Source organism: Mercenaria mercenaria, chromosome 1, assembly GCF_021730395.1.
Source record: "Mercenaria mercenaria strain notata chromosome 1, MADL_Memer_1, whole genome shotgun sequence".
Taxonomy (NCBI): Eukaryota; Metazoa; Mollusca; class Bivalvia; order Venerida; family Veneridae; genus Mercenaria; species Mercenaria mercenaria.
In genome coordinates this window covers 17,915,607-17,940,494 of record NC_069361.1, presented here as the reverse complement: position 1 = coordinate 17,940,494, position 24,888 = coordinate 17,915,607, and the positions used below count along the sequence as shown (strand labels likewise).

Below are 24,888 nucleotides of genomic sequence, written 5' to 3'. Positions count from 1 at the left end.
GATGACAATAACTCATCTTTTTTTTTTTCTTCAAAAAAATCAGATGAGTTAAAAACGTGATATCAAAGATAGTTAAATTGTACAAAATTATGTAACGTGTATACACGTTGACCTTTTCAGTCTGGAACCTGGGAGTCTGATTGGTCCATAGAATTCAATCCAGATAACTGCGAAGTTTTAAGAATCAGTCGCAAAAGAAACTCTGTAATATTCCTTTATAAGCTGCATGACATCGAGTTAAAATCGGTTGATTCTGCCAAATATTTAGGCGTAACAATTAGTAAAGACCTATCATGGACCAATCATATCAACAACGTCAATCTATGTTAGACCCCAGTTAGAGTACTGTCCCACCATATGGCATCCATGGCAAAAATACCTAACCCATAAAAGTTCAAAGATCTGCAGCAAGATATGTCTATAATGACTACAATGACACCAGTAGTGTCTCCAAAATGATAAATGAACTAAACTGGCAAACCCTAGAACAACGCCGTAAGATCAGCGCAGTTATTATGTTGTACAAGATCCAACAACACATGGTTTTTGTTGACCACAGTCACCTTAGACCTGCTAGAAACTTGAACTACTTGATACCGCAATTAAAGACACACTATAATGCAAACTCCTTTTTTCCCCAGAAGCATACGTCTGTGGAACAGCCTCCCTGTGTCTTTGCAAGCTAGTCCCAGCTTAGAAGTATTTGCTGGACAGCTACCACCCTTCTATCAGTTCTAATTCAACTTCCTGCTTTTACTTTTTAACCAGACCTGTAAAATAGTTCTTTTACTTTATCTTTGAGATGCACATAATTTCTGTATTCTTATCATTTTTAACAGCTATCCCCGACAACGCGCCTGCTAGTTATAATCGATAACAATTGTTAAGCATATAACATAGACATAGACATGATGATATATACATTATTAAATTGTCGTTAAACAAAAGTGTAAATATTTTTTCTGAGTATTATACTTAATGTATATGTACCTCGGCACAATCATTTTCAGCTACTTGATTTATTCAATAATGTTGCCAAAATGATTGAACCGTAGCATGACGTTCAATAAAATACTGTTATACATGGAGACCAAGCCATGCCGTTATTAAAGACAGATTGTCAATCTTGATAAAAGTTACACGACATAGTAGTATGCTCTATTTTCTATGGATACATTGTAAACACCGTTTAGTTGACAAAATGGTGAGCTTTTGATACATTATAATATATAGGCAGTGGAAGATGTATAGCTTAACCATGTACACATATCCCCCCGCCCCGCCCCCTCCCAAAGTTTTGTATCTTACTCTACCCACATAAACGTATATTTGAAGTTGTTCTTAGATTATGAGACAATTTCACATTTTGTTCTTTACGTATGTTGTCCGTTACACTATTAAGTGTAAGGCACGGTGTTCTAGTAAGCCTTCAGTTCAATAATCATACATGAAATTAGATACATCTTTAAGAATGGTCGCGGCGCCTTGTATAGCATAAAGTATAACAGAGTAATGCTTCTTCACAACCTCCCACTGTACTGCCACATCTTTCTTCTGCACTATGAGTGTTAATGCATCGGATAATCCAGGAAAACTACTTCCGGCATAGGTATTTATACTGCTCTCTGTGAATATCATATGTCTGCAAAAAAAGGAACCAAAACTAGATTATGGAAACTTGTGATGTAAAAATTGCGGAAATAAAAATGTATCCATTAGTGCGGTACTATAGTTTGGACACACGTAAAGAATAGGAAAATGTCAAAAGAAATGGGATAATTCGTATGTTACGCCAGTTATATAAATTATAAAAAATGTATTCTAAACTGTTCTGAAGGGGTCCTACTTCAGGAATGTATTCTGTTACCTTTTATACTTGCGTCCTGGTAGTCCAACAGGGTCGAGAAAAGCTCTGTCTACGTCCATTAACTGATCATTTATACGTCGCACTACAAATGGGCTGTAATCGATGGTAAAAGTAAAATATTTATATTTTTCTCTCACTGAATAACGACAGTGATTTAACAGCCTAATAAGGGGGGCCTACATGACCGAGTGGTTAAAGTTCGAATTATTTGCTTATCTCTGTGGGTTCGCGTCCTCCTCGGGATTACAGATAAGAAAGACATCCAGTTGACATGTGGGAAGTCGGTGGTGGAAGGATGCCTAGAGATACACCTGTTGTCTTTCTCAACTAATAAAGCTGGACAGTTACCATACAAACTAAATTGTGGTCGGTAGAGCTTTCAATCCAGCAATATAATACGTAATTATAAGTAATATGTTGTGTTTCTGTCAATACTCTTTTTATGAGTTACAATTATGATACTCATGTTATTTCTCTTATACTCATTACACCATAAACTGTATGTCGGAATACCCTATAAAATGACAATTCCATGAGAAATCAACAAACAAAATAAAAAAGGCATACTCTTTCATATTAGACTTTAGAATGTTTTTCTCAAAGTCATGGACAGCCTCGGTGAAGTTGTGAACGGCTTGTTTAAGATGATCTGAATAATGAAAAGTAAACGATATGGTTAAATGATGAAACATTAAAAACCCTTTCATAATAAATCAATGTAAATAGTATAATGGTTCCATTTTTATTATTCCTGTGAGGAAACTTAACATCGACTCAACTATTACACGGAACTAGAGTGTGTTAGTTATTGTGACGGTTACGTCTGCAGTGCATTATGGACGGAAACATACTGATTTCGACATTTTTGTTTGTGTGCCTGTTTATTATTTGATAAACAAGTGCGTCAGCACTTTGCTCATCTACCGAATCCAATTTTATAGGAACGATTTTGAAAGAGATGTAGCGAGGATATCATACCATGCGGAAGCTAATCACAAACTAGTAGTGATACAGCCAATGCTATCTACCAAAAGTGCAGTTAGTGCTAAGTTTAAACGCCTAAAACTATTTTAGGGGAGGGGTTTACCCGCTACCAAGTGTAATGTTAACAATCATAGAATCTTTATTTCATTGAAAATCAAATATAAAGGATGTTCATGAGCTACACAAAATAGTTTGATTCATGAAAATTATCAGTTATAAAGAAGTCCTGATTTAGCATGTCTCCATTCAGATTGACCATTTAGATTATGTAAGATCTATGTATGTTAAGATAGTTAAGATAGTTTACTGCATTCCAGCTGATCATCTAGGTACATGTAAGGTCAATTCCTGATTCAAATAAAATTGCAAAGAGGTCATCTTAACTTTGAGATACATGTGTATTGTTCTCGAGATAGAATCTGTTCTCTGATATGTTTAAGTAACTTCGAATTCATGCACACAATCTCTATGAAAGTGTTTCTTAACTAGTCTGAAAACATTCTAATCTAAGTATCGATTTATTCATACTAAAAACAAAATTTTCTATCATCTGACATTCAAATAGAAAGAAAATATTCTTACTGGTATTCACATCATTGTCCTCGAGGAGAGATCCAAACTGTGCTAATAAGGTATCACTGAGATCTTGTAGAGCGTCAGAGTAATCAGTTACATTGAACGGCAATATCAGGCTGTCTGCAAGGCCTCTAGCCATCTCAACCCATATCTGACCCAATGCTTTATGATGCTAAAATATTATGTAATTATATAGAAAAGAATGACAGAATTGGATAAACATATGATTTCACAGTGTTGTATATTGGGTATGTTCGTTTCGCTTAAATTTCGGAATTTGATAGAGGTCCTTTCGTGCTGTTGAAAAATCTGTGATTCGTAGCTCCATAGGTTGTTTATCAAATTATCCGACTGAAGGTCTTTGCGTATTTTTTTGTATTATTAACAATGGTTCAGAATTCAGATGCACAGGAACTGAACCACGAGGTCATTGGCTGACTTTTTTAAAATTTAATATCCAAGCACATGAACGATAAACCGTGGTAAATCAGAAAATAAACCATTAAATCAAGCTGATTTTTTTCTCCATTCGAGTAGTAGTGAACTGGGTGTCAAGCAGCAATCGGACGTAATAACTGACATCATAATGTTCTCTCAACAGTCAGCACATCATTCGTTGCTTATCGCTGAATATACAACGCTCGACTTCCTGCTTTCAATAACAAAGAAATGAAGCTTTGTCAGAAAAGCTATTATGTCGTTTATTCAGGGTTGTTTTGAGTTTACGCTCCGCTTTGTTCGCAGAAATTACGGAAAATGAAATGATTGCGAATGTAATCCAATCTACATTATTATCAAGAACGCAATCTGACAAAACACTGACATTGCAAGGCATATAAAATGTTTGGACTCATAAGATCAAAAGCAGTTAATCACTTCAAAAGACGAAAAATCGCATCACTGCTAAAAAAATCAAAATAATCATGCATGTATATTTGTTTAGAAAACCACCTTACCTTGAACCCTATGTCCATAATTTTGTCTACCAAGTAGAATGTTTCGTACACAGAATGATACATGGGGTATGCAGACAACTTCAGATTTCTCTGAAATAAATAGCACCAATTCATTTCAGTTTGATACACACTCTATTCTACATAAATCTTGTCAAATTAGAAATTTGATGCCTTAATAGGAAGTCACCTGTATCAACACAATTTCAACAGAGTATACTAGCAATGAAGTTATCTAACATATCTTTTCCATAAGAATAGTTTCTCAGGACACCTACGTGAATAACACTCACATGGAGAATATAAACAGTTGCATAGCTTACCTTATCCCATGTGAATCTTATATCAACACATGGTATACCAATACGGTCTCTGAATGGTGCATAGTCACTCCCGGACCCTGGTAAGGTTACCCTGAAATCAAACGTATTCAATATTTACATGAAACACAGCAACAAGACCCTGCTCTATTCCATGTTTATCTGTTTCATTTGTAGTTAGTCTTCCGTCATGAAACATGCAAAGGAATTTAAGAAACGATATCTGATCTCGCATTCAGCGCGACCACGAACTACCGCTGGTGAAACTCAACCAAAGCTTTTAACAACTGTCATCAAATCACGTGATAATATGAAGTCTGAAAAAGAATTGAAGTTACCTTAGTAAGTGTCCAAGAAAATGTCTAAACAAATCGTATAAAACCTAAAATGCTTAACTTAAGAATGAGTGAAAGTTTATTGCTTACATTGGCCTGTTATATTTAGTCCAAGGAAATGTAGCCATCCATGTATCATATACTGTGGTCCGACCAAGGTTCACCTCGGTAGTGTTAGGGTTTGGTACTTTCTTTGTAGCTTCATACAGAGACTTAAATATCATTGGGGTACCAAGTGCACGCAATGAAAAGTTACCTGCAATATACATGCTCGGAGTCGTTATACAGACAAGCAACGTGTATTACATATGACTTTTTTCCAATATATATCAGTTGCTAATATCCGTAATCACCAAAAACCCTGCAACTTTAATAAGGATTATATCAGTATTTAATCAGTTAGAATTGTCAAAAGAAGGCATTAATCTTCGTCATGTCTTAAGACCGGAAACATATGATTTACAGACAAGCATAAATTAAAGCACAAACGGAATCATTTGTTAGAAATTACATAAGTTACAGCAAGAGGATATTCATGTATATAACACCAAACTAATGCAGTAAGTACGCATACCTTCGACAGCGATGTCCACGTTCAAATATGCTATAGCCCGTGCACCCAGAGTTTTTGTATAGTGCTGAAACGAAATAAAAATTTATCTATATATCAATTATGGAACGGGTTTTTAAAACAAAGCAGATAGCTGTATCAATTTTCATTTTTAAGCCTGCAGTTCTAAGTACGAACCATCTTTGTGTTATAAACCGGTATATACTTGATTTTACCTCAACCCATTCGATAGAACCGACCAGACCATACTCTTCGGCTCCCCAGCTACAGAATATAATACTGCGTCGTGGTCTCCATCTACCTGAATTGTTAAAAGAAACAACAGTGTACCTAGATATATTAAGTAATCCAGGAAAAAGTTCTTAACTTAACTGAAACAGGCAGTGTGGTGGAAGTTATCAGTGCTATGAGCTAGATTTTTAGATACAGCTAAAAATTATACTGGCTAATTTTGCATTGCTCGACAACTGCTAAGAATGTTTAGATGACATAGTTTATTTAAAGTGCAAATCACAAATTGATCTTATATTGTTTTGTATGATTATATGATATGGTATTTGATAAAAATGTTTTTGAATTGATTTACCTGATTTAACAAGTTGACCCATGACCCTTGACATTTCCATCATAATAGCAGTGCCGCTGGAAGGATCAAGAGCGCCGAAAACCCATGCATCTCTATGGTTACCAACCAACACATAACGATCTGCAAACAATATGAAAACGGTACAAGTACAGACAGAAAACTGGAGATTAATTACACACACATTTTAAGGAAAATGATATCGAAATTTTCTTTAGACAATGAACGCATGTTCCGAAATCAGTTATGCATGATTGTCACAGAAATTGCAAAATTGTATAAATTAGTTGGCACTTCGTCATTTTCTGAGCTTTGAAAAATACTTTAGTTCTAACTGATTGGAGTCATTACCTAGGCCTGTACTAAGTTGCACTTATAAAGAGGCAATTAGTTTAATAACATTAAATATTGTCTTTGGGTTAAATATGTCTTAATTTCAAAAACATGCTAAGTTTTACCTGGTTCAACATTCCCCCTGATTATACCAACAGTATTATATGTTGTAACTATCTTGTCTTTCGTAGAAACAAAAATTCGAGCTTTCCTGAAACAGTTTGGTGAAAAATTCCACAAGATGTACTTTCCAATATTCTTCTTTTGCATGTTTGTGTTTTTCATAAGCAGTGTTTGTGCAGTACATCAATTTCTTTCCAGTATAATGTAGAAATTGTAATTTACGACTATGATGTTTGTCATTCGATAAACATTAAGTAATGATAGACATAGTGTACGGGAAACATCATTATAATCAATGGGAATACAATTATCAAGGGAGATATAACTCAGTTAGATGGACACGAATTTCATGTATAGGAAGTAAGGTCTTTCTATTCTGTTTTTTTTTAACTACTCAAGTTCTATTAAGCTAAACTTGCTTACCACTCGGGTGTTTTAAATGATCCTCCTAATCTGTAAGTTGTATTCATCTTTCCTGTCCATGCTGCCGGAACTTCGTCACCACCTAAAACACTGAAATAAAGCATATCTTTGTCAGAACTTTTACATTTACCTAATATTGCTGAGAGAGTTTCTACAATAGAACTAGATTCGATTGCTGCTCCGGTATGACAGAGTACTCTGTCTTTGTAAAAAGAACATGAAGTCAAAATCCGCAGGCGAGGAATACCATTTTGACATGTTCACCTTTACCGATGAAATATATGACATTAAATAGTTGCATCTACCGACGATATATGTTTGTACTTGATATTTGAAAAGCGTAGATTCCAATATGTGCGTGACAGTCATCCCTACAGTCAGCCAGATTTCTAGAAATAATAAGGGTCTAAATACACGTTTCTATCAACGAAAATAATTATATAGAGGTAAATGGATATGTAAGACGTTCTACGATAGATTAGTTGCGATGGAGGCATATTGCTACCTCATAATCTGTACTGCTATACCGTATCCGATGGGATGACATGGAATTCCCGGCATCCATTCATCCGGATCCTTCTGTCTGTACGCAGTAGCTGAAATGAAGTACAAAAACGGTTGAAGCACGTGAGACAAAAGTTATTGAAGTATGCTAGATACGTTTAGGTAAATCACGAACATATACATGACATCCGATCAAACCACATTGACCAAATAACTACATCAGCTTCAAAATTGTTAGGTATGATGAGAAAATTAAAGTATACTCTTAATAGACAGACTCTTTATCAAATATATATATCTTTCTTAAGACCTGTTTTAGAATATGCTTCTTTAGTGTGGGACGGCTGTACTCAGTACGAAAAAGAAACACTAGAAAAAATTCAACATGAAGCAGCCCGTATTGTAACTGGACTTACCCGGTCTGTCTCAATTCAAAATTTATATCAGGAAATTAACTGGCTCTCACTATCTGACAGACGATTATATCAAAAACTTTTAATCACATTTAGAATTCGCAATGGTGATACGCCCGAGTATTTGAATAATATTTTTCCAAACATTGTCAACAATTCTACACATTACAACTTAAGAAACGCTGAAATTTTATAATCCTCAGTCGAAGAACTCAGATATTTTCTAATTCCTTTGTGCCTTCTGCTATTGATATTTGGAACAATTTGAGTCCTGAAATAAGAGCCACTAACACCTTATCAAGTTTTAAAAGATTGTTAAAAAATACCGTTTTTCCAACTACAGAAACTCCAAAATGGTATCTTGTAGGAGAAAGAAAATTTTCTATAATTCATGCAAGGCTTAGAAACGCGTGCAGTAATTTGAATTCTCATTTATTTTGCAACCATCTGTCTCAGGACTCAATCTGTTCTTGTGGAGAAGATACTGAAGACGTTAAACATTTTCTTTTCACTTGTACGATATATACAAATCAAAGGATTAAACTTTTCCACGATCTAAGGCAATTTCATCCTTTAAATACCCAACTTCTTTTAGTTGGTAATTCCGAATTGTCATATGAAGACAACTGCAAAATATTCTGCTCAGTCCAACATTACATAAAATCAACCAAACGCTTTTGAGACTCACCATATTTAGCAGGCAATATTATTCAATTTATTCATATATAATTATATAAGTTTATTATTGACAAGACCCCAGTTGTTTCTTTTTTATGTTCTTTTTCCCCTAATGTAGTACATGTTAATGCAATTGAATTGTATCTTCTTTTTTTGTACCCTACTCTTATATCTTTTTGTACACTGACTAGTCACAAATATGTTTGTCTATATAAGTCACATGTACTCGTTTCTCCTTTTTAAAGTTTTTTCCCTACATGTAGTACATGTTAATGCAAATTAATTGCATCATTTTTACTCTTACATCTATCTATACATTGCCACTAATCACAAATGTGATTGCTTTTGTAAGTACACATGAACTTGTACCTCATACTTATTTCAACTCTTTTTTTTTTTTTTTTTTTTTCTTTCCATTTTTTTGTAGCTATTATATTGTAAATTTATTATTTACCACACATGTACCTGATTAGTTGTCATTGTTGTAAATTAAATATGTAAATATTTGCATTAGGGAAGACCCGCTACTAATGTTGCGAGAACTTGTGGGTCGACCCTTTTGCCTATTATATGTACAATTGACGTAGTTATCTGTTTATATATGTATATATTGGCAATAAAATATGTTTAAACAATCCGATCAAATGCCATATGCCAAATAACTATGAAAAGTTTCATTACAAAGTTGTATTGCAGTACACAGTCATGTTGTCATAGTTAAGACATTTAATAAGCTACTGTCTTAAAATTACACACATTTTCCCTTTTTTGCAAGCTCATACAAAATGAATCAAATTTAGTTAAGCTATAAATGACATCATTCCCAAAGTTTTACCGTTATATAAAATATGTTTACCAATAGCTGGGTATCCAGGAGTGAGCGGATCACCTACACCGATGTATATAGATCCGCGCTGCGCACCTGACGGCGGAAGCCACCAATCATCCGGATACACTTTGTCTACATCACCAGCTGTAATGTCGTCTGGGTCAGAAAAAAGAATAATGCCGATAGCACCACGTTCTTCTGCATGTCTGACCTGAATTGATAATGAAAATGAATAACTGCTCAAAACAAATTTGCTATTCGTTTTACCTTGCCTTGACGGAGGATCTAGCTTTAGAGTCATTGTCATTTCTAAGCGATCGAAGTACTGCCAAATCCCACGTATACAAGTTAATTTTAGACTGGACAAAGCACATTGTTGATGACTTAGATCCCCGATGCAACTGACCTTGCAGACTGGATGGTTGGTCTTGCGTTCAATCAACGTGTCAGTATTACAGTATTAGTAGCATAGTGTAACTTTATTTAGTATCATAAGATCACATCATAATTCATACTTGTATGTATATGTTAGTGTTCAGGTTTATAGTTAAAATGACTTCTAGAGTTATCCTTATAGCACCGCCCTATTCATCCTAACCGACATATGGTAGATTGGTCTTTTTTTATTTATTGTGTTTATCGTAGCAACGACACATATGCCATATGCCAACGTTATAGATTTTGTTGGTAGAAGAAGACCAAAGATGCACATTATTTTAGTCACGAGTCGACACCTGGTCAACTGACCTTCTGCAAGCCATTCTGATGGCTTTTGAACCGCAACAACAGTAAGGTGCTGATTATTTCGAGTAAGTGTCCTTAACAACAGAGGTTCTTGTGCATTATTTGAGCCGCGCCATGAGAAAACCAACATAGTGGGTTTGCGACCAGCATGGATCCAGACCAGCCTGCGCATCCGCGCAGTCTGGTCAGGATCCATGCTGTTCGCTAACAGTTTCTCTATTTGCAATAGGCTTTGAAAGCGAACAGCATGGATCCTAACCAGACTGCGCGGATGCGCAGGCTGGATACATGCTGGTCGCAAACCCACTATGTTGGTTTTCTCATGACACGGCTCATTTTAGTTTAAATCAAATACTTCTACCTTGTTTCCTCTAAATATTTTCCCATATCTCGCAAGCACAATTTTTCCAGTGATGTTAATGGATGTGTTTCTCTCCAAAAATTGAAAATCTTCTACACGACCGTAATTCACATATACTACATCACCCTGAAATAATTCTACTCCTTAAATATATGATATAGAACATGCTCGACCTTTAAAAGGTTATACCAAACGCAAAATTTATAACAATTTATGAGTATAGCAAAACTTAATGCGATATTTTATGATTTACAAGCGGCTAAATAAAGATTGAAAATTCTTCCAATTATTAAGTAATGACCACCCTAGCAGGGGGGTTTTCATACAGTTTGTAATATGCTCTGTCGTAAAGAATATTTCGCGGCTCGTTTTCATGCAAGAAAAACGAAAACCATTATAGACAAAGTTTCTTCATTTCGTACATACAATTTTTGCGCATCTGTTACTTCACTTACTTTGATATCTCCGGGAGGAGAGTATGCATTAAATGGTGGAACTACATCCGGTTTATCTTCCTCCGGTGTCAGAATGGGTTCCGTTAAATTTGACTTATAAACTGTTTTATTATTTTCATCTAACAGTTCGACAAAATTCAGATTTGACATATTCGGATAAGACAAAAGAACTTCGTATGGAGCCATTGTCACGTGATCGAGACCATTTTCTTCCCAGAATATTTTCAACTTCCGCCCAAGCTCGTGATTTTCTTCGGTTCCGCCCAAGTGAGGTTTGTCTGTTAACATCCTATTAGTAAATGGAAGTTTTAGATATTACAATTCCATTGACCTCTGGCTTTATTGCTATGTGTTTTTATTTATGTGTAGGTATAGAGTATGGTGTGTTTCTGGTCGAATAAGTGCAATGACAACTAGGCCAACTCCATCATGGAAAGGAATTAATATAAGCATTTACTTGCTTGCTTTCTGATCCAACATTTCATATTAAAATGTATATTGCACAAATGTATATTGCAACTATGTTACTTGATCGAATGGAATAAAATATGTTTAAACTAAAGTATAGTGTACCGAAAACCGGATAAAGTATAGTCAACCACAGTACACGTATTTAACAGTTTTAGTAGTGTTCGACATAGATATACACATAATTTCAAAATTTAGGACATATTTTTGAATTATATTTCAGATTCATTTGGAAATAGTGTATACCTTAAATTCAATGTAACTTTAAGTATGTTTCAGAGTGCTCCTGATGGCTACTTTTCGTCATTTTTTACACGTTCTATGCGCGATCAACACTTAATCTCTGGAAAAAATATTACAAACTTTTGCCTTTAATCTTCCTTTAACCACTGTCTTCTCTGATGAAAATGCATACAAGTCGATAGAAGAAAAGAAGGCCTATGGTCAAAAATTCGGTTTAGTCGACTGTTCGATGTCTATTTATGTCACCAAGACTGCCCATGGCAGGTTGTTACAGCGTGAAAAAAAGCATTGTAAGACGAGCGGATCACCGTCGTGCTCAACATCATCAATGGTATATCATAAAAAGATTATAATATTTGTTCTACTATACAGGTCACTTTGAACTTGATTTGAACTGATCATGACACTTATTGATGATAAATATGAATAGCCAGTTTCACAGATGCTTTACTTCTATTTGTGCTGTTTCAAGTTTGTCTGCTTTTATCTGTGGTTAAACAACTGAAAAAAAAAATTTTTTTTACTTACTTCAGATTTGAGCGAATGTTGTCCGCGTGCATACCCTGAATTAGAATTTCACTGATTTCCGGGTCCTCGTCTTCCATCAGTTTTTCTGTAACGCCTTCGAGGAACAACCCAGATCTCACGTCCGGAGTTTCTTCATCGGGGCACGTGCCGAATCGGCCAATCAAAATTCCTATTATAAAAGCTACGATTCCGACAGATACCATGGAAATGATGACACATCTTCGGTCACGCGACTGTCTTCTCTTGGTGTAAATATCTTCAGATGAATCTCTGAACCCATCCATTTCCATTAAGTTTCCTGTTACAAAAATAACAGCCGATCATATTTAATCTCATTTAGGACTTCTTCATTTACGCATTTGTGAATCATTGAAATATCTACATTGGTACATTTTACCGTCAGTTTATAAAATGTCGCTGGCAACTTTCAAATCCTCGAAATTTTATGTCGATATTGTATAAAATATCGCGGTCAAAAGAAACTCTCCAGTTTTTCTGTCACAAGTCGCGAATTACAGACGAAACCGCGACATTTTCTGTCTACATAGCAGAATAAGCCACGCAAACAGATTCTTATTTAAGGTAGCTAATTGCGGCCATTTTAATCCGCAATATTCAATTTTAATTTTATGCGTACCTTATAAAAAGTTGAGTTTAAGCATTTAACCCTCGAGTTTATATGCCTAGAAATGTCGCGGCTTCTCGACTTTGTATGAAAATGCGAATGCACAGTGTGATTCGCCCGGAAGTAAAACAAGTAAAACGGGTTTTAAAAGTAAGAGACATGTGTTTTCCCTTGTCCTTTAGGGTCTCTCAATCTGCGAGAACGAAAGTGACGTTTAGGGGTACGAGTGATGTCACAGGTACAGGGTGGCAGATAAGTTGTAGCCCAAATAACATAGACTATCCTACAGAGATAGTCGTCAATATATCCCGCAGCGACATTTTATGAGACCGTTGTTGAAAAACAAAAAGTCGCGATTTAATTCTTGTAGATTTTCTACTAAAATTGAAAAAAAAAATGTCGCGGATTTTTTTCTGTTTCTCGACTTTGTATAGACTGACGAGGGATAAAATGTAGAGATAAACCATGGACGCTACCGGCCACCGAAGTCAAAATGATCCTTGCTTACACCCTATAAACGACTCTACTAACCCTCTTCCTCTTGCGAGTGATCAAAACAATAAAATGACAGCTGAAAGTTAAAAAACAGCATTTTAAAGGGGCTGTTTTGCTTTGAAGGTATGTATATCTATATTTTATTGGAAGCTGAACGTGATTTTTTGTTTCTGTATATAATATGATAGTTTGATTACAGGTAGAATTATAGGTAGAATTATAGCAAAAAAATCGATTGATCACTGATTTTGTCCAGAAATTGTACATTGTCAGCGTCAAAAGTACATATTTTCTTGCTTGAAGAATGACCTAAATGTAAATTCCATTGTTTTATGGATAAAGAAACAATACTTGTTTGGTAAAATAAAATAAAATCATTGATAAATTCTCCAATTTGTTAATAACCGTCAATGAAAGAAGATTCGGTGTTATTTCCTGACTGTATGCATGCTTGCTCAAGAACTGTACAAGTGCTTGCGAGTTTCGTAAAAAGACTGTATGCCTGTTTGAGAGTGACTTATTTATAAAATATCGGCGTTTCTTATGCTCCTGCAGTATTTCTTCATAATCATAACCCGCAAACAAAGTTTGAAGGAGGATGGTATATAGCAGTCAACATGCGGTCTGTCTGTTAGGTCTGTTTCTATATGTGTCCTCATAAATTTGGTCGTGCTATTACTTGAGTACTATTACACCTACCGCTCTCAAAGTTTACACACAAACATCGGCAATATGTAGTTAATGTCTGTCTTATTTCTTTTCATTTTCTTTTTAAAGTGACACTTAAAGGTGAAACAGGGTCTGTTTTTCGTGTCCGTGCCATAACTTCTTTATGCATTAAGGGATTCTGAAATAACTTGGCACAAATGTTCACCATCATGCGACCACAATGAGACGATGTGTCGCACACAAGACTATATTTTCTAGAATTTCAACCCATTGAAACCGATATATCATCGCAACTACAATTAATAAGGTTTGAAAATATGAACAGTAAATGGGGTGATTTTTCGTGAAACGACGCCTGTGTGGCGTCAACAATTTGACTGTTAATACTGTAGAAGTCACACTTTTGGTCCAATCTTAATGAAACTTGGTCAGAATGTTACCCTCAATAGAATCTTGGAGGAGTTCGATATTGGGTCAATTGGGCTCAAAAACTAGGTCACCAGGTCAAACCAAAGGAAAAGTTGTTAACAGTCTAGAGATCACAATTTGGCCCAATCTTAATGAAATTTGGTCAGAATGTTACCCTCAGTAGAATCTTGGACGAGTTCATCTGGGTTCAAAAACTAGGTCACCAGGTCAAATCAAAGAAAAAGCTAGTTAACAGTCTAGAGGCTACATATGTGACCATTTATTAATGAAACTTTTTTCAGAATGTTACTTTTGATGATATTTAGGTCGAGTTCAAATCTTGGTCAGATGGGTCAAAAGTTGGTCATAATGTCAAACCAAAGGAAAAGCTAGTTAACACTTGAAAGGCCACATCTATCTATGACCATATCGTAACGAAACGTTGTCAGAATATTAATCTTGATAATCTATAGGTGACATTTAAATCTGGGTCAACTGGGGCCAAAACCTAGGTCAACAAAATCAAAGGAAAAGCCTGTTAACTCTCTAGAGGCCATAATTATGGCAATATCTCTATGGAACTTGGTCAAAATGTTAATCTTGATGATTTTTAGGCAAAGATCAAATCTTGGTCAAGTGGGGTCAAACACTAGGTCGCCTGTTTTGACATCAAAGGAAAATCTTATTAACACTCTAGAGGCCACATTTATGATTGAATCTCCATGAATCTTGGTCAGAAAGTTTACCTTGATGATCTTGATGAAATTGAAACAAAGACGAGGTACAACTCACGCAATTTTTTTCAATAACTGAAGTGGATTGAGCTAGGCTTAGCAATGAAAACAACTAAATCCGCAAAGACAGATTCCCGGTGTGTGCTACACTAGCCACTAGACTGATAATAATATACTTTTACATTTTTCTCTTTTTTGACTTCAGTATCATAGAGACAAAAGCTAGTCTATTTTAGAGATTTTCACAGAGGAATGATGTTGAAATTATCATATTGTACATAGGATATAGACTGGCTCAGTTCACTACATTTGATCATAAAAATGTAAAAAAAGATATATCATAGTCTAGGAGCTAGTCTAGGAGCTAGTCTAGGTGTGTGCAGGCGTTATCACTATCAAATGTAAATTATTTCAAATAGAAATAACGGTTAAATCTTGACAGGTAACACGACGGTTGTACTACTTACGCACGGTATTTGTAATGATAACATGTTTATGTTATTATTAAGAAAGGGGGATTCGGGTTACTGAAACCATTAGGCTTTTTGTGACAAAATAGTTGTACTACTTTTGAATCTTGTTGACTAATTTACCATGAAGGAAACCCTGAATTACTAATAAGGACTTAATCGACTTTTTCGATAATGTTTTCGTTATCGTTTTCTATTTATACGTCCATTTGCAGGATACTTGCGGGTGCAATAGTTTTAAAAAAATCAGAAGATCATTTTGTTGGCAGACGGACAGACAGACGGAGGTCAACCTATAGTCCCCACCTGTCTCATCTCATCGATATTTTGAAATCGTCAGGTAACATTTCTTCGCGTGGTTTCCATAGGGAATCGACGGTTAATTTCTTGCATGACATAGTAGGGACCCTGTGTAAACTTTCAGTTTCTTATTCTGTATTTTATGATAGTATATGTGTGTAAAACCAACACTGAATACTTGCATGTAAACGATGCTGAAGCATTCAATTCATTATATAATTAAGTAGGATAGCGAGTCACAGACCCTCTATCCCCACCCCCAATGGATTAGTACAAGCATAGGTCGAGGAGTCCGACATTAAATGATATTATTTACATAACGACTGATCAAAAGAGACAATTTTGTATGCATTTTTTTTATTTCATTTACGACTTTAAAGGACATAAATTGCCTACTTTACTCGCAAGATGGAATACAGTTTCACTCGCAAATACGCGTTCAGATCAAATATCAAACTTGGCAAGTCGGCATACAGTGAATGTTTTTTCACCGACTAGATAAAAATATATTTCATTCAAAAACGCAACAGATAATTATGAAACATCTTATTTACATATATTTATGGAGTATGCATACCTATTTCAGGAAACATCATGGATTATTGGATTACAAATCAATCTGACGTGTTATTCATCTGTTTTGTGACTTGGTCGAGTGAATTTTCATGCATTGAGTGTGATCAGTCAACATTTTGGCAGCAATTTGTAAACAATACCTGTCAATGTCATCTATCATATCACCATATACACATATTTATGTAACACTTATCGTTAAACTCAAATACACATACAGTGTAAAGCAAAATAATTATTTTCAAGAAGAATTCTTACCTTCCGGCTGTCTATTGTTTTGATCACTCGCAAGAGGAAGAGGGGTATACAGTCGTTTATAAGGTGTGAATTGTTATAAGATATCGCGGTTTATATGTTCCTCGCGACATTTTGTACGATTTCGACAGAAAATCTCGCGGATTTATATAGTTGCGTTTTATACTCGTAAACAGGCGATAAAATATCTGGCGGTTTTAAAACGGCCGCAACCGGCCGCCATAATATGAACCTATATTTTCTGTACATGTTGAAACTCCTGATACTATCAGTGTCGTTTTACTAAGTTTGACATACACGAAAAGAGATATTTAATGCGTGATCATATAGCATTTAGAGAAAAAAAACATGTGCGAGTAACGTTTACAATTTTGCCGTGTGACAGGAGTTATATAGAGATTTCTACCATTTGTACGATAACTATACCCGAATAAGTCAAACAAGTTAGATTTACATAACGTATTAAACCTTGATTAAAGGGAATTTTAACGTATTTAGAATGCCACAAAATATCAAAAACGCTGACAGAAAAGGCGACGTTGGGATGGTAGGATAGTGGGATGGTAGTATAGCGATAGTAAGATAATAGAACAGTGTGGGTGTATGGTAGTAGGATGCAATCCTAATGCCGATATCCTACTATTCTACTGACAATCGTCATCCTATTACCCTACCATCTTACTCAGTTACTAGGTGCCTCCGTGGCCGAGTGGTTAAGGTCGCTGACTTCAAATCACTTGCCTCTCATCGATGTAGGTTCGAGCCTCACTCCGGGCGTTGAATTCTTTATGTGAGGAAGCCATCCAGCTGGCTTACGGAAGGTCGGTGGTTCTACCCAGGTGTCCGCCCGTGATGAAATAATGCACAGAGGGGCACCTGGGGTCTTCCTCCACCACCAAAACTGGACAGTCGCCATATGACCTTTAAATGTGTCGGTGCGACGTTTAATAAACCTAACAAATCAAACGATACTCAGTTACTATCTCACTACGCCTTGCCATCAGGCAATGGGTGATGGTAGAATGTAAACAAATCAGTATCCGTACTAACACAAGTCAGTAAATATGAAAAAAAATAATAAAAGTATCACATATATAGTAAACTATATACAAATTCAAAATGTGTCCTAGTACATGTTCTTTATCTCAGCTGTTCTTGTTTTTCTTTTCAGAACATCTAAAACCAGAACGCATCATGCATTAAATGTTCAATCGCTTTTGAAAAAAAAAAGTTACGAAATATCTAAACAGATTGACAAAAAAATTCTTACCTCAAATTTTGTAAACACAAATATAATCTCGGTCCATGAAGATTTGAAAATATGCATATAAACTGTACATTAATAATAATGTTTAATTCCATTCATCGATGCATCAATGCCGTTTCACGCACCACTGCTAAACATAAATGTACATTTTGTACAAAGTAATGTGTTTACAAAGCATGATCTTATCGTGACGGCCTTGGTATAACAAAAACATTAAGTCGTGATAGTACACATAATTTCACTCTCCCTAATTGTCATTATAAACCATGGTTATCATCAATTAAAAAGAGGATCAAGAAGTTGGCACTGACATTGAAGATCGCGAATAGAGTTTCAATTTCAAGCTAGCATTTAACTTCGATCAAAAGTCAACATCAAACGTTGAACGTTGTGCAAGCCAGGCCTAAGGCTTAAAATCATATGTTAAAAAAAGCTGAATTTCGAACAAGGGTTGAATTTCGAGTCAGTTCGAAGATTGTAATTTTCGGAGTCTACTTTAGAGTAACTGTTGAATTTCAAGCCAATTTAAATTTTCCGAAAAGTCGAATTCTAAGCTGGGAAATTCAGCTGTAGTTCAAAATTCGACTTTTTGAATATCTGAATTTCGATCTTCGAAATGGCACGAAATTCACTCTCAGCTCGAAATTCAACTTTAAAAAATGAATTTGGATCTACGAGCTTGGTCGAAATTCAAAGATGGCTCAAAATTGAATTTCAGTGCCAGCTTCTTGATGCAGCGTTAAAATGCAACGTGTCTAAATTCATTTTGTCATACCCATGGATGACTTTATCACATAAGTCAAAATCTAATTTCATTATCATTTAGAAATCTAAATCTACGGACACTTTGGATGATCTCACCACCCTTCCCCCTCCCTCTCCCCATCCTCTCCCAATCCCCCCTCCTCCGCTCCTGCCAACTGTCCACCAATTATATTCTCAAATATCATTAACACGATCTGAGTTAAAACATATTTCTTACATTCTTGTAAGAAGAAACAGTGCACTTTTTAGTAAAAGGGGCCTTTTTAATTTGCTGAAATTGTGACCAAACATAGTTCATGGCCGCGACCTATGCTCGTTTTGTTTTGAGAGATGCTTATTGAAAGATATTTTCTCGCAGTGGGCAGGGACGGAGAAGGGGCTTAAATCTTGCCACAAGAGTCTGTGTCAAACGCTAGTACACAACTGAGAAGTTCCAAAATTACTTATGAAACTGCCAAGTATAACAAGAAATTGCGTACATATTCTAGCTATTAATTAAAGTCATATGTAACTGTTTATTGCTAAATGCCAAAGATTAATGTCAAACGCTTAACACTAAATGTCAAATGCTAAAAGTCAAAAATTTAAAACTAAATGTAATACGATAGTAATCACCATCGAAATATCGTGATATCGCGTTTTCGTTATCGTACTATCGTGATTTCGCAATTTCATTATCGTACTATCGCGTTATCATCATCGTACTGCCACGTTATCATCATCGTAATGTCGCGTTATCACCATCGTACTGTGGCGTTATCATCATCGTACTGTTGCGTTATCATCATCGTACTGTCGCGTTATCACCATCGTACTGTCGCGTTATCCTCATCATACTGTTGCGTTATCACCATCGTACTGTCGCGTTATTACTATCATGCTGTGGCGTTTATCAACATTCTTATGTGACCACTTTGTGGTTAAATGCTCACTTGTCTGCCAGTTATCTATATACTTGAACACCATAGATCGGAGAAACTAGAGACGTGTTCCTCGGAACACTTGTGTCGCCTGCATTTAAAGCAGCTGTCATAAAAGGGTAATATTCGAGGTTCACACCTTTGACATTAGTGACCTTGATCTTCACTGAGCCAGCATGGTTTGTTTGTGGGTTCTAAATATAGCCTTTAGGACGGGAGCATATCATCCAAGTTTCAAGGTAATCCTTCCAAGGGTATATGCGAAAAAGAGCAGACATGAAATACAAAAATTCAACATTTGACCTTCACTGACGACCTTGACCCTGAGCGCCCGTAGTCGGCGCACAAGTTATGCACTTTATTTTGGGAAAGGGAACATGACAATTACGTTCATTGATGAAACAGGCATGAAATCAAAGGTTCGAACCTTTGACCTTAACTAGTGACCTTAAGCTGGTAAAATTTGGATGGTTCCTACAAAACGACACTGTGCAGTTTTCGTACTTTTTCCGCCCAAAAATATATGATCAAATCTGAACCATTTTTTATATTAAAAACCTACAACACTTTCATATAATAGTTAGTATTTATACTTCAAAAGTTAACCAATTATCATATCAGCACAAGATCACTATTTTTGGTTCAGTCTGCCAGTTGGGACCTTTAAAGGTACTATATTTTGGACGGATCTATGCATTTTATATGAAAGATTTGTCCATATATATTTCAAAGTTCAGACCTCATTTATCATTTCGAATATTCGTATTTTTACCCGGAGCGTTAACAATAAATCAGCTGTCGATCTTCCTCAATATCCGCTACCCAATAGTACGATGATGATAACGCGACAGTACGATGATGATAACGCGACATTACGATGATGATAACGCTAAAGTACGATGATGATAACGCGATAGTACGATAATGAAAATGCGAAATCACGATACTACGATAACGAAAATGCGATATCACGATAATACGATGGTGAAAACGCGACAGTACGATGGGGGAAAACACGATTGTATATCGCATTATCATCATCATCATACTATCGTGTTATCACGTTTTCGTTATCGTAGTATCGCGTTTTCATCATCGTAGTATCGAGTATCGCGTTTCAGATCAACACATTCAAAAGCGATGCCCCTAACGGAATTCCGTAGAAATGCCAGTTTTTACGGTGTCTTTTCGTTATTATTTTGTTTCGTGGGCGTCTAAAAGTAGCTGGTGCGGTGTTACTCCTCAAAACGTTAGCAACGCAATTTGTCTACAAAGTCACGTTACCACATGATTTCTAACAGCCGGATATTCCCATGAGAAATGTTAGAACTATTTTAAGTAGATTTAGTTCAACTATTCGGCTATTCAAAGGATCAGATAACTACTATCAAAAGTTAACTGGACGTGTTTGTGGAGACAGTATGGGAAAATGTGATACAAAATCGAGAACTTAGTATGATTTTGGAGTTGGTGCCATTTTGGTACTCTGCTTTGGATGAATATCGAATTGCGTTGACTACAAAAATTCAGTCGAGATTTTGGAAGTCACAACCGAAATGCATTGCTACGGATTCTGAGAACGCATATTAACAATCGCACATATGATACACACTATAAGGTAAGTCACGCTATTTGATATTTTTGATAAGCCGCGTTTTCTCAGCTTATCGTGTCAGTTTCGAATTACTTCCCTTGCAATAACGCCGTTTATCTTTTCTGGCAGTCTGTGGGAATCTATTTTAGGAACAGATCAATCAAGACTGGAAATCCCGCTATCAGCGACTTTTGTTTTTGGATCGATTCCGTGTTTAAAACAGAATATTACTCATGCTGTCTTTTAAATGTTAGAAAACAAACCCGGAAATACCGATATGCATTTCGAATATACAAATAACTTGGAATAGACTGGATGTTCTCACTACTTAATCTGAGGTAAGAGAGTTAATTAGCTTGTGATAGGCACTACATCTGTATATATCAACTCTCCTTTTTATTAGCGTTTAACTATTCATTTTGAATAACACCCATTTTCTACATTATAGTAATGTATATTACGAGTATAGGTAATATGTGGTCGCTATGGTTATTCTGTAAGATAGCTTACGTTATCTGATATCAACGATGCCAGTAAAACGTCAATTACTATGTCTCCGGTGATTACAGTTAATTTCTCAAGGAAACTGCATACAGTGATAAGATACAATTGCAGTAATTTTGTAAGTATGAAGAAAATGCAAAAAAAAATCTCTCACTTAAATCAGTGAGAACAGAAAGGTTTGTACAACTAAATAAACCCTAAATACGAGTTACTAACTCCTATGCTCAGGACTTGCTATCACCTAAACAGGATACGCTTACTCATACATAGGTCTTACTCACTCCTATGTGGGACTTTACTCACTTCTTAGTTTAAACATATTTTTATTCCGAAAAGCATGAAATATTTACAATACAACATTCCAGGAATTGGACAGAAAGCTATATTAGCTTACAGTTGTTCTCTCCTTATTACATAAAATTACATGTTTATTCATGGCACAATTATTTACCAGTTAATACAGTATTATATATAATACATGAAAAGATGACACATTTTAATAAACCAAAAAGTGCTTTTGTAAAGTAGAGTCAACTTAGAGTTCACTTCTTAGTCGTACGTACTAGTTAATAAGTCATAGGAACGAGTTATTATCCCTTACTTAGGATTAACTATGTCATACGTAGCCCCAGAGTGAACGAAGTCGTACGGACTACTAACAAAGATCTCCGCTGGCACCACGACGCTTCCGTATGTATTGCATTATGTAAAAAAAAATGCAAAACAAATATTCAGACCGGTTCCATAACATACTATTTCCTTGAATTGAACTACGGAGTTTCTGGCTCTACTCTCATACGCATTAGTCTCCCTTTACTCTAAATTTGTTTACTGTAAGGGGGAGTAATTGCTGTGGGAATGAACTATTTTATTCAGCATACAATAGGTGCTTAAGAAAGAACTTTTACAGTCACGGAGGATACCTCTTGAATCGTTGAATCAGGTAGTTGTGATTGCAATCCACTTTCTTCCGTTTTATGGGGAAATTGCGAAAATATAAAAAAAAAGTTGTGACACTTGGGAACTTTTATCCCATTCATTGCTGTATAGCTGCGCAAAGTCAGAACAGGTTATAGAACTACAAAGATACGATCTTATTTCTAAACAGTAGGCTATGTATCTGGTCTGATTTCTTTTTACTTTTATGAACGAATGAAAACACTTGCACGGTATTGAACGGCAGGCACATGTATTAGTTTGATATTTGCACAAAGATTACTGAATCTTAAATGCTTTGTTGTTCTACGATAAACAGGGTGCATGCCAGTCGTATGATTAACTTTTGGGGCTATCTAAACAAAGCAAATGCCCATTTATGCGGAAGGAGATATTCAGCCAAGCGTGCATATCTCCTTTGTCTTGCAAATGTTGTTTTTGCTATGCATGTTTTGAGAAAAACGATTTCTGGGCAAGGCGTTTGTCATTAATGGAACAAAATATGAACAGCTCCTGAAACATCAAAAATATAATTTTGGTTGGTTAAATATGACAATATGTCCACATTGCACACTTTTAAAATGAAAAACAAATGTAGTTATTATTCTATTTATTCTACTATGTATGTATTTGTTCAATACCTTTAGTTAGGGTTGAGATATTGATATGAAACGTGGCCTATAGCTAACGTATAGTAAGACCAAATGGGGCCAGTGAGGTCAAGGTCACTGTTAATAAAAATGAAATAAAAAATGTACCTGCTAAGTTTGATATATGGAAATGAACATGACTGGCTTTTAGACAAACAAAAGATGGGAATGCATTTTGGGCAAACATAAGACATGTATGTAGACAAAACACAAGTTGGAAGCACGGAAATCGACTTTGAGAGGTCTTATAAACTCGTGGGTGTGTGTGTGGGGGGGGGGGGTACGCGTTTGTTGTCCGCAAACCTCTCATGTGGACGAGTTAGTCTCTTGAGTTTAAAAATGCAGTGAATTAATTATACACCCATTTTAAAAAACAAGCGTATTATGTGATGGCTTGTACGTCTGTCTGCCCGTCTGTCTATGCATCAGTCATATTTTAGCCCACCCGCTTAGCTCAGTAGGTAAGAGCGTTGGTCTACGGATCGTGGGGTCGCGAGTTCGATCCTCGGGCGGGGCGTATGTTCTCCGTGACTGTTTGATAAACGACATTGTGTCTGAAATCATTAGTCCTCCACCTCTGATAATTCATGTGGGGAAGTTGGCAGTTACTTGCGGAGAACAGGTTTGTACTGGTACAGAATCCAGGAACACTGGTTAGGTTAACTTCCCGCCGTTATATGACTGAAATACTGTTGAAAAACGGCGTTAAACCCAAAAAAAAAAAAAAAAAAAAAAAAAAAAAAAAAAAAAAAAAAAAAAAAAAACCAGTCATATTTTATGTGCGAAGCATAACTTAACCATTCAAGGCGTACAAATTGTTGGAATAAGACGGTGTGCAAAACGTATGAACTGGATTGGTAAGTCAGATATCAAGATTACAAACTGAGCTCAAAGGTCAAAAACTATCATATTTTGTTACATTTTAAGGTATTTTTTCCCAATAACAAGTTATAAACTACATGTATTCAAGGCACTGACTTGAAATTTGGAATGAAGGTGGTTATGATTCGATTTAATTTGTGCTTGAAATGTTTCCGTATGTTTTTGTACCAAATGAATTATTTTTCATAGGCTTTTTTGTATTTCTTACTTTTATATAGCACCGTCCAAACAATTAATACTTATAAATTGTTCATAGCTTAATATATGTGCGTTTGCCAAGTTCAACATTTCATTAACTTTCCGTTTTATAATTAACGCACATTCCATGTTCATATTTTTGTTATTTCCGGTTGACATTATTTTGACATGCTGGCCTAAAATTACCGATTAGAATAGCCAATAACGGCAACAACTTAAAACTATGTATAGGAACATGTGTTGTTTTTTTTTTTTTTTTTTTTTTTCATGATGAATATGTTAAATATTGAAGGCATGTTTACTTTTAAGTATACTTTTGAAATCACAAATCCTAACAACATTTTAGTTCACA

At 35.6% G+C, this 24,888-nt stretch overlaps 2 protein-coding genes across 4 annotated transcripts in view; one reads left to right on the top strand and one right to left on the bottom strand.

The window, feature by feature from the left end:
- Positions 1-1,146: 1,146 nt before the first annotated feature.
- Positions 1,147-18,283, bottom strand: LOC123544868 (N-acetylated-alpha-linked acidic dipeptidase 2-like). The gene is made up of 18 exons (XM_045330949.2): positions 18,091-18,283; positions 12,292-12,589; positions 11,053-11,341; positions 10,598-10,723; positions 9,520-9,703; positions 7,574-7,664; positions 7,069-7,158; positions 6,648-6,733; positions 6,193-6,312; positions 5,822-5,907; positions 5,610-5,673; positions 5,126-5,291; positions 4,704-4,794; positions 4,384-4,473; positions 3,434-3,599; positions 2,435-2,516; positions 1,868-1,960; positions 1,147-1,642 (listed from the first exon to the last, which is right to left on the bottom strand). Exons 2-18 carry the CDS (start codon positions 12,579-12,581, stop codon positions 1,435-1,437), a joined length of 2,322 nt encoding a protein of 773 aa, XP_045186884.2. The 5' UTR covers positions 12,582-12,589; positions 18,091-18,283; the 3' UTR covers positions 1,147-1,434.
- Positions 18,284-21,080: 2,797 nt separating this feature from the next.
- The window catches only part of LOC123544871 (uncharacterized), a 39,037-nt gene continuing 35,229 nt past the window's right edge, over positions 21,081-24,888 (top strand). For 2 of the 3 annotated variants that reach the window (XM_045330954.2, XM_045330953.2), the window contains exon 1: positions 21,081-21,704. The gene's annotated coding sequence lies outside the window, so the exon portion shown is untranslated. The remainder of the gene's footprint in view (positions 21,705-24,888) is intronic. The other variant, XM_053541078.1, reaches the window with a different exon arrangement.

Coding starts and splice junctions, on each gene's coding strand:
- LOC123544868 (XM_045330949.2), bottom strand. CDS start 12,581: ATGGAAATGGATGGGTTCAGAGATTCATCTGAAGATATTTACACCAAG. Junction 11,342..12,291: donor AACATTCGCTCAAATCTGAA/GTAAGTAAAAAA, acceptor ATTTACTAATAG/GATGTTAACAGACAAACCTC. Junction 7,159..7,573: donor ATAGCAGTACAGATTATGAG/GTAGCAATATGC, acceptor GCTTTATTTCAG/TGTTTTAGGTGGTGACGAAG.